The 10,358-nt window shown below is 48.8% G+C and overlaps 1 protein-coding gene across 2 annotated transcripts; it reads right to left on the minus strand.

The window, feature by feature from the left end:
- Nucleotides 1–3,715: 3,715 nt before the first annotated feature.
- KLK8 (kallikrein related peptidase 8) lies at nt 3,716–9,960 on the minus strand. Of its 2 annotated transcripts, none has more exons than XM_019425508.2 (6): nt 9,711–9,960; nt 9,214–9,320; nt 8,576–8,735; nt 8,160–8,419; nt 5,108–5,241; nt 3,716–3,921 (listed from the first exon to the last, which is right to left on the minus strand). In XM_019425508.2, exons 2-6 carry the CDS (start codon nt 9,281–9,283, stop codon nt 3,766–3,768), a joined length of 780 nt encoding a protein of 259 aa, XP_019281053.1. In that variant the 5' UTR covers nt 9,284–9,320; nt 9,711–9,960; the 3' UTR covers nt 3,716–3,765. The 2 variants fall into 2 exon arrangements, with proteins under 2 accessions (XP_019281053.1, XP_019281052.1); XM_019425507.2 differs by having other exon boundaries at nt 9,214–9,291; nt 9,711–9,956.
- Nucleotides 9,961–10,358: the final 398 nt, after the last annotated feature.

Genomic DNA, 10,358 nt, shown 5'->3' on the forward strand with positions numbered 1-10,358 from the left:
TTGGCTCCAAATGGACTCAGGACCCGATGAGCCTATTAAGGATGCATAACCCCACGCTGGTGAGACCTCCAAGTCCCAGCCCTCCTGTGCCCTGTGGGTTTAGCACCAACACCTGCTCTCAAGTCCCACAAAGATACCCAGCCTCATATCTCCCTTGCCCTCAAACCTGTGTCCTGAACCTTTGCCTGATGACTCATCCTCCAGCTCATGATCCTGCCTGAGAACAGGCATCTGGTTATCCTGCCAGCTGTGCCTTGCCCTGAGGGATCCTGGACACTGTGACCCTGGAACCTCCTGACTCAGCCTCTTGGGTTCCGAAGGCCTATTGTTTCTGACTTCCTGGATTCTCTTCCCTCTTCTTTCAAGAACAGCTCCCTACTTCTTTTGGGAAGCTGCTCTTTTATTTCAGATAGTTCTGGTGAAAGTTTCAATCATAGTTCTCCAAACCTTACCATCTGCCCACCCAACCACTGTGATTGATACATGACCCAGGCCAAGCCAAGAAAAGCATTGTTTCCTCCCTGGCAACAATGATTGATCCAAAGGGGTGGGCTCAGTTCAAGCTGAGTTCTTCAGTCAATCAGAGTTCTTCCCTGGGAGTAATATCAAGATGCCAGGAGAATGGAGATCTTTGTTTCTACTGTGTTTGCTTAATTGGGTGTGTCAGTAGCTGCTAGGTTCCCTTCCTCTGAAAAAGTCTGTCTACAGGGGCTAGAATGAGACCCAAAGGAGAAGGAAAGAGACAAGCAGAGTTGAAAAACAGCTTACACATTAAAAAAAACCAAAACAAAACAAAACAAAAAAAAAAACAGAAGCAGAGAGAAGTAGGCAGAGTGTCAGAGAGAAAGTGTCAAAGAGAGAGAGTGTGTGAGTGTGTGAGAGAGAGCTAATTGGCTTAAGTCACTATTTCAAGTACTTGAGACTCTGGTACCCATGTCACATCCTCTGACATCATGAAACATCCGCACAGCCTTCTTAGCCACCTAAATCCATCAATCTCTTCTTGTACATAAGCCATTTTGAACTCATTTTGGACTCTGACGTTGCTATCCAAAAGCTCCCAGACTAAGTGGCTCCTTCCAGCTTTTGTCCATGCCTAGTGCTCTGATTTCCTCCCAGACCCCTGAATTTTGGTTGACCCCTCCCAGATTCCTGAATTTTGGTTGACCTTGGACAAGTCTCTTCCCCTCACTGACCTCAGTCATGCCCCTACTTAATACTATAAATCAATCTTCAAGTATTCTCTGGTTTATATTCCATTGGGGACATTTAAGTATCACCTGGGTATTGGATGATATTAAGGAATTATTACTAACTCTGTAAGTGGTGATAACATAAGGTTTTTATGTTTTAAAAGAGTCTATATTTTAGAGCTGGAGTTGGCAAACTTTTCCAATAAAGGACCAAATAGTGTATATTTTAGGCTTTCTAGACCATGAGGCAAAATTGAGGATATTATGTAGGTATCCACATAACAAGAAAGAAAATAAATTTCCATGCATTTTTAAATTTTTAACTAGGCTGGACGGTGGAACCCAATGAGGGACTTGAACTCATGACCCTGAGATTAAGACCTGAGCTGAGATTAAGAGTCAGACGCTTAACCAACTGAGCCACCCAGGCCCCCCTGCCAACATTTTTAACTGATGAAATTCAAAATAATCATTTGTTACCAATTTTTGTCATACAGGTCTATTAATCAGCAAAATGGCATTCTTTTGGAGGGATAACATCTTGCCTAATTAGGGTTCAAAATTAATGCTCCCTGGCATCAAATCAAGTAGTAAAAGCTATTTATACCTCTTGATATTCGGCCCATGAACTGTAGCTTGCCATACTGTTTTAAAAATACAAATGAACATATTTGAGAACAAAATGATAGCCAGTGTTTGTTTCAAAATATTCTCACATTAGAGAAGTGTGTAGTAGAGGTGAAAGAACTGGTTTTGATTCAGTTGGTGTACAAGGATTTCTACACCATTTTATATATGCTTGAAATTATTCATAATAAAAATTCTAAAATAATTCTTTAGGCCGAGATGACCCTTGAGTCTCACCTCCAGAAATGCATCCCCAGCTCCAGGAGTTTACTATCAGGCATGAAAGACTTCCTCAGGATTTCTGGTATTCGGGGACTTTCACGGAGGACAGGGGTTGATGTGTGTCATGCAAGACATCCAGCACATCCACACCCCTTGCGGAGAATTGCTCCACCCACAGCCCACGTCCCAGACTACTAGTAGCCCCTGATTCCACATAGCCACTGATTGGATGGGACTGGTCACCTGACCAGAATGCAGTCAAACCATTGGCCATTCAATAACGTATCATGTGGCTGAAGGAGAAAAATTGACCTGGACCAATGGGATTCTCTCGATTGGTATACAATGTGGGAAATCCCCGGGAAACAAAGCAGTTGGTGGCAGGTATAGGTGAAGTTCAGCGGTTATGAAGTAAGGAGAGAGACTGGATAAGCGCACCAGGGAGCCAGCACCATGAAAATGCAGAAGCATGTAGAGAAAGGCGTCAGAGAGTCAAATAAATGAGTTAGAGGTTGGTAGCAAGAAAGGAATGAAACATACATGGAGATGAGATAGCGTGGAGCTAGTCCGCCCCCCCCGCCCCCCCCCCCCGTTGCAATTTATTTATATCCTTACAATAACTACCCACTCCACACACATCTTTCTCAAGACGACTTACATTTAGCCTCTGCTTTAATGAAAACTCCCTCCAAATCTCTTTTCCTCCATACTTCAGTTTGGGCACCTTCAATGAAGTGACTCATTTCCTCATACCACAGCAGAAAAGCTCTAAGCTGTGAGAAAGATTTCTGTTTCTCCTAAGGGGGAAAAATAATCTGTCTCCCAGACTTCTGGGGGCTGTCCGTGTTCTATTTCTTCACCTGGGTGGTAGTTCCATAGGTGCATATTCGTGTATTTCCTGCACTTTACATATCTTATAATTTTTTTTTAATTTTTTAAATGTTTGTTTTTGAGAGAGGGAGAAAGTGCGAGCAGGGGACCGGCAGAGAGAGAGAGACACAGAATCTCAAGCAGGCTCCAGGCTTGAGCTGTCAGCACAGAGCCCGCTGTGGACCTTGAATTCAACAAACCGTGAGATCATGACCTGAGTGAAAGCTGGAAACTTAACTGACTGAGCCACCCAGGCACCCCTCTTATAATTTTTAAAATGGGGAAGGGGAACTCTCCCTGCAAAACTTAGAAACACTTTAGCTGCTTGCAACAACTAAACAGAAATTCTTCTAGGGATGCTCAGTCAGTTAAGCATCCAATTCTTGATTTCGGTTCATGCCACGATCTCATGGTTTGTGAGTTCGAGCCCCACGTCACTGACAAGGTGGAGCCTGCTTGGGATTCTGTCTCTCTCTCTGCCCCTCCTCCACTTTTACAAGCTCTCTCTCTCAAAATAAATTAATTAATTTAAAAAAAGAAATTCTTTCAAATCTGTCTTTTGCAGGCCAACCCATCGGATATTTGGAAATCCTTGTGTGTCATCTCCCCTGAATTTAACCTCCCATTCCTCCAAGCCCTTCCAGAAATAAAGGGGGTCACTCCAGGCAATGGTGGTAGCCAGAGTGGCCATGGGGTGGGGGTGGTCCTGATCTCTGTAGACCACCCATCAAGTGTCCCAGCAAGGCGCAGACCCCCGTCTTTCCATCCCTCCCAGCAAGGAGGAAGCACAGACAGGCAAGGAGCAAGGCTGAGTTGTGAGTTTATTGAAGTGGGTCCAGAGCTTGTCCTAGCATCAACCCCTGCTGCCTATGGTCTTCTTGATCCAGTCCAAGTAGCGGCAAATGTTGGTGTAGATACCAGGTCTCTCGGGCCGCCCACAGGGGTCTGATCCCCAGGATGTGATGCCTTGGAGAACACCATCACACACCAGCGGGCCCCCGGAATCTCCCTGGAAGGGGAGAGTAAGAGAATACTTTCACCTAAGATCCCCTGCTGCATCCCACATTTAGTACTAGTTCTGTAGCTGATTGGTTCCTCTAACCAATAGGGATAAGAGCATTGTATCCTGGGACCAATGGTGACAGAGAAAGGTGGGGCTTCATGTACTGGGACACACACTGGGTGTGCAAGGGCAACGGGGGACATCCTGACCAAGGAGGGAAGAGAATGATGTCTCAAACGTCCAAGTCAGAAAGAAAACAGTGAGGATTACATGGAGGGGACTGAGCTGATGTCTTGGTTCCTGCCAGTGGCGAACAGATCTTTGAATCCGGTTACCAAAGAGAGGGAAGGAGCAGAGTTCTTGTGGTCACACACACACACACACACACGCACACGTGCAAGGGGCAATGGTGGGGTCTTTTGGGAAGAGATCTTTGTCTCTATGGAACTGGAACCATCCTGAGAGATTAGATTTCCTGGGAGGACACTGATGGAAATGATTTCATTCCTGGCCAATGGGAAAGAAAGCATGGAAGCATTGTCTTCAGGGACCAATCATTACCAAAGGGGGTGGGACTTCCATGAGGGAGACAAAGCTGGGGGAGCCCTGAAGACTGAAACTGCAGCCAAATAAGAACGACTGTTACATCTATGGCAAATCCCAAGATTTGTTATCTTGGGGATGGGGAGCTCATTGAGGGAGGATTAAAGTCAGTGGCACCATTCTCTGGCCAGTTGGCAAGAGAGTATTGCTTCCCAAGGAACAGATCATAGGAGAAGGCCACCGTGCTAGGAAACCCAATCAGGTCCCAAAGAAAGGTGGCTAGCTAGCTGGTCAGTGATAGAGTCCTCACAAATTCCTGCGGAAGGGAGCAGGGAGCTTGCTCACCCTCTAGCTTCAGACTCTTTCCCTCATGGACATCTCCTCTTGCTCCCTTTATCCCTTCCTCTGTCTGCACCCTATCCTGAAGACAAGAGTTCCCAAGAAAATGATAGCAACAATTTAGAGTTCCTGATCCCTGTGCAGTGTGACCTGCAGGGAGAGTGTGGCCTTCTCTGAACCTGCTTCCCACTCTAGAGATGGAGTATAACCTCTCTGGGTGCTTGCTCTTTGAGTTTCCCCTGATGCCAAGCCCCAAGCCTCCATGGGCATTGAAGGCCAAGGGAAGAAGGGGGTTTCAGAAGTCACTCACCTGGCATGAGTCGGCCCCGTTGCTGTCTCCTGCACAAATCATACCATCTGTGACTTCCCCAGGGTAGACATCTTTACACTTCTTCAGGGGAAAGATTTCTACTTCTGCGCAGTTGAGGGTGTCAGGAAAATTCTCTGAGGGGGCAGAGGTTGTAAGTTCCCAGAGAGAGAGTAACCATTTCCCTCAGTCCCTAGGTGAATCTAACCTCCCTTCTGTACATGCATGGCTGCACAGGAGGGTTTTCTGACACCTTTTGCAGGGCACATCACGTCTCGCCACATTAAACAAAGCTATGGCCCCTGCAGTTTCCTTTCCAACATCTAGAGAAAGGCTGTTGGAACTTACCTTCTGTTTCTTGCCCAGAGTCCTGTCATTTTCTTTCTTCCTTCCCTCCCTCCCTTTCTTCCTTCTTCCTTCCCTCCCTCCCTCTCTCCCTCCCTCCCTTCCTCCCTCCCTCCCTTCTTCCTTCCTTCCTTCCTTCCTTCCTTCCTTCCTTCTTGCTTTTTTGCTTTCTTTCATACTTTCTAGGCTTCACCACCCAGTGTGGAGCCCAATGTGGGGCTTGAACTCACAACCCTGAGATCAAGACCTGAGCTGAGACTCAGACTTGGATGCTTATAACCAACTGAGTCACCCAGGTGCCCCATCCCAAAGTCATTCGCAAATTAAGGATCAGGTGACTGAAAGGCATGGAGGTGCCCCCTTGTGACACCTATGACCCTGTCTCTCCAATCTTCCCATCTCCAGACCACCCCAATTCAGCTAAATCCTACTTCTCCCAAAAGTCACTTCATTTTAGAAGCCTTCCCTGACCATTCTAATGAAGACACCACCCCTCTATCTCTCCCTATCCTCTTAACTCTCCATGATACTTCATTATATCACTTAACTCTACCTAATAATTCATTTTTTTTTTTAATTTTTTTTTTTAACGTTTATTTATTTTTGAGACAGAGAGAGACAGAGCATGAACGGGGGAGGGGCAGAGAGAGAGGGAGACACAGAATCGGAAGCAGGCTCCAGGCTCTGAGCTGTCAGCCCAGAGCCCGACGCGGGGCTCGAACTCGCGGACCGCGAGATCGTGACCTGAGCTGAAGTCGGACGCTTAACCGACTGAGCCACCCAGGCGCCCCCCTAATAATTCATTTTATATGTATTTTTGTTTATTGTCTATTTTCCCCACCTAGCATGCAAATCCGTAGGATAGGGACTTCACACAATACAGCAGCTGGGACTACCAGATGCTTACAAACAAATTGAATTAATGACTAAAAGTGGAATTAACCATGTAATGTACACCACGGGGAATATGGTCAATAATATTGTTACAACTTTGTATGGTGACAGACGGTACCTAGACTTATTATGGTGATCAGTTTTCAGTGTATACAAATGTCCAGTCATTATATTTACACACAAAACTAATAGAATATTGCAGGGCACCTGGGTGGCTCAGTCAGTTGAGTGTCCAACTCTTGATTTCAGCTCAGGTCATGATCCCAGGGTCGTGGGATTGAGCCCTGAATGAGGCTCCTCACTGAGCATGGAGCCTGCTTGAGACTCTCTCTCTCTCCCCACCCCCACCCCTCTTCCTAGCTTGCACTCTCTCTTTCTAAAATAAAATTTAAAAAAATTAAAAATAAATAATAGAATATTGTGTGCCAATTATACTTCAATTTAAAAAAGAAAGAAAATGGAATTAATCTTTCTTATTAACCTTTGAGCAATAGACTTGAAGGGAAAAAACTTCTATCTGGCACCTCCATTCTCCAGAAGCTGTATACTCACAATCTCATTGATTGTAAGACATCTGAACTCACAATCGCTTTTTAAAAGAGGGATACATTCATTCATCCATAATTGAGTCATCCATGCATTCATTCAACAAATATTTATTGAGTACCTACTGTATACCAAGAACCATCCTGAGCACTAGGAATGCACCATGAAGAAAAGAGCTTTAACCTGAACCCTTATGGAGCTTAAAAATCTATTGGTCAGGGGCACCTGGGTGCATCAGTCCGTTAAGTGTCCAACTCCTGGTTTCTGCTCAGGTTATGATCTAATGTTTCATGGGTTTGAGCCCCGCATCAGGCTCTGCTGACAGTGCTGAGTGTGCTTGGGATATTTTCTCTGTCTGCCCCTCCCCTACTCATTCTCTCTCCCTCTCCCTCCCTCTCCCTCCCTCTCTCTCTCTCTCTCTCTCTCTCTCAAAAATAAAATAAATAAACTTCAAAAAAATCTATTGGTCAATTATCCCTATTTTGCAGATGAGGAAAGTGAGGCCGAGAGATGGAAAGGGACTTGCCCAGAAAAAAGGGCAGAGCATGGTGTGAACTGACCTGACTGATTCATGAGCCAGTGGGTTTCCAGTGTCCCTTGTCTCCTTAGAAGTAAGAGCCAGACAGGCAGGGACCTGAGTCCTGGCTTTGCTGCTTCTTGTTGAATCACACGCCTCTCTGAGCTGAGCCTCAATTCTTTCACTGTGACGTAGGGTGAGGAGCTGTCTGGACTCTGAAGTCCCAAAGGGAGGGCTTCAATGGAGGTCCAGACTTTTTGGGTCCAGAGTAAGGAATGAGCTGGAAACTAGACTATGCGTCTTGGGGGAGGAAGGGCCTGGACTCCTGGGTGTAAAGAAAAAGAGTTGCTGGTGCCAGGAGTCGTGGGTTCAGGAGGGAGAAGATCGTAGGAGCCTGTTTTCTTGGGCCACTGAGGAGCCCATCTACCCCAAGCCTGTTAAGAAGATTATATAAGACGCTGTGCTATGAAAGTTCTCATAACATGGCACTCTCTACCATAAAAGAGGCATACATTCTTTCATCCACTCATGCATCCATTCATTTTTTGGGAACCTGCTCTAACAGTCTGCTATTTTGCTTTCTTTCTCCCACCACTCCTGTTAATATTCTGATCTTTGGGGTTTCCAACATGGGCCACCTGTGAGTCTCAAACTCACAATCACTGTCCCTTCTCTATCTCCTTCTGAAGCCAGAGCTTTGCCAATGGCTTGGGGTCCAGTGGGCCAGCCAGCTTCTCCTCTGCCTCCTACTACCTCGGGGGCTGGTGACGGTGCCCCAGCCCGAGATGGTGCACTTCTGGCCAACTTGAGGGCAGTGATCCGCCAGGTTGATGGGCTTCACTTGGGGCCCCAGGGATGCCTGACCACGTAGTCGGATGAGCATGAGATCATGGCTGTGGTCCTCGCTGCTGCTGTTGTAGCAGGGGTGTGGGATGGACTGAGCCACAGCCATTTCTTGCTCTGAACTGTCCTTTTTCTTCAGGCTGTGTTCCCCCAGGCGTACCGTGTACTTCCTGTAATGGTGGAGAGTAGTTTGGGACCCAGGCAGGAGTATGAACCCCTGGCCCCCTGCTCCCTCAACCCTCCTCTTTCAGAAGCTCAATCTCCAGCTCTCTTCTTTGCCCCTCCCCTCAGGCCCCAGCCCACCTCTGCCCCAGGCAAAAACTCACTGTTTTTTACAGTGGGCTGCTGTGAGGACCCAGTTGTCATCGATGAGGACGCCCCCGCATAGCAGCCGGACACCCTGGAACAAGGCTGTCTGCCAAGGCTGTGAATGGGCCTCACACTCCTGGCCACCCAGCACCTTGGGCTCCTGTGCCCTCAAGTGTCCTGCAGCAGGAGGGAGAAGGTTGGATCACCACCCCCTGCGGCAGTGGAGGGGCCAGGAAAGCCACTATGGGTTCAAACAGACACACAGCAAGTCTTCTGCCTGCCACCTCACATGTCCACACACCCTCACACGCGAGGTCCCTGGCTTGCCACACAGATGCACCCGTACACTCATTGAAGCCCATGAGTCACATGAAGTCACACACCCAAGCATGCTTCCACATGCATTCACACGCCCGTATACTCCCGTGCGTATCTGCGCCCCTCAGCAGGCAGCCCTGCAGGCTTGGTGTGCTCATGCAATAGGCAGCAAGACCTGACGCACTCCTGCCTGCTGCCATGTGTGTGTGCCCCCATCCGCCCTCGGGAAAGCCTGAAGAAGCTCCCACACGTGATCGTGTGTTTCACACCCCCCACCCCCATGCCATCACAAGCACCCACCGTGGCATTCCCGAGGTTCCCGCCAGGCCCCCCTCACCTGTCCAGGCTTCCAACACCAATAGCAAAAACGTCCAGATCCAGACTGCAGCGGCTGGGGGATGTCCCATGGTGGGGTCTGGGAGAGCGAGAAGGCAGGGCTGAGACCTGAGGAGGGGGGAGAGCTAAATCCTAGGAGGATCTTGAAATAAGGGAGCAGCGCATCCAAAGCCATTTTTGTGGGTCCTGCAGGAGGAAAGGGCTGGGGATCCAGATTTCTTAGGTTGAGGAAGAAGGGGGCAGACCCCAGATTTCTGAATCTGAGGAGGGGAGGTGGGGGCTGGATTCCTACATTCCAAGGAATGGAAGAATTAGGGTCCTGGACTCCAGGATCTGAAGGAAGAGGAAACTGGGAGTTGAGATTCCTAAGTCTTGGGGGGGGGGGGGTGGAGAAGGGGGCCAGGGGCCAGATTCCTAACTCTTGAAGGAGGAAGGGGTAGTCCTGGGGGAGGAGGGGCTCCGGCCTGATGCCTGTGTCTGAGTACTTTGGCCTCTCACCTTACAGAATCCAAGGGGCGGGGTCACCGACTGATTCAGACCCAGAGGAAGAGGCCCTGGTACTTCAGCTCCGTCTGCCTGGTACTAGATTCTGGAGGCTTTTAACTGGGAATCCCCGCCTCCTGCTCCGCCTCCTCCCCCTCTGGAGCCTGCAGAGCGCCAGGGAACTGGAACTCTGTGTTTGAGTGAGAAGGAACTGAGGGGCTGAAAGAGAAATCTTGAAGGAGGAGGAGCTGGGATCTGGAACTCCTCGGGCTTGGGAAAGAAGGACCTCAGTGCTGTGACTCCTGGGTCTGAATCAGAAAGGGCTGGGGACGCGGACTACTGCCTCCGAGGGGGGGGGGGGGGGGCGGGGCGGGGACCTGGACTCTGGGTTCAGGGGAGGTAGGGGCTGGGCGTCTGAACTCCTGGGTCTGAGGAAGGAGGGGTCTTGAGGCCCGGACTCTGGGTCTGGAAGTGGGGGCTGGGATTCTGGACTCTGGGTCTGAGGGAGGAGGGACTGGCGTTCTGGACTCCTGGGTCTGACGGTTGGGGGGAGCTGGGGACCCAAACTTTTGGGTCTGAGAGGGGAGGGGGAATAATATAGGCGTGAATTTTTGGTCTGAGGGAGCAGGGGGTTGGGGGCTGAATTCTTCAGTCTTTTTAGAA

The sequence above is a fragment of the Panthera pardus genome, unplaced genomic scaffold (genome assembly GCF_024362965.1).
Source record: "Panthera pardus isolate Hobbes unplaced genomic scaffold, ASM2436296v1 HiC_scaffold_18, whole genome shotgun sequence".
Lineage (NCBI taxonomy): Eukaryota > Metazoa > Chordata > Mammalia > Carnivora > Felidae > Panthera > Panthera pardus.

Excerpts from the sequence above, each read along its gene's own strand:
- KLK8 (XM_019425508.2), bottom strand. The coding sequence starts at position 9,283 with ATGGGACATCCCCCAGCCGCTGCAGTCTGGATCTGGACGTTTTTGCTA. Across the intron at positions 8,420-8,575 it reads GCAGCCCACTGTAAAAAACA|GAAGTACACGGTACGCCTGG; the intron begins GTGAGTTTTTGC and ends CCACCATTACAG. Across the intron at positions 5,242-8,159 it reads CACCGTCACCAGCCCCCGAG|AGAATTTTCCTGACACCCTC; the intron begins GTAGTAGGAGGC and ends CTGCCCCCTCAG.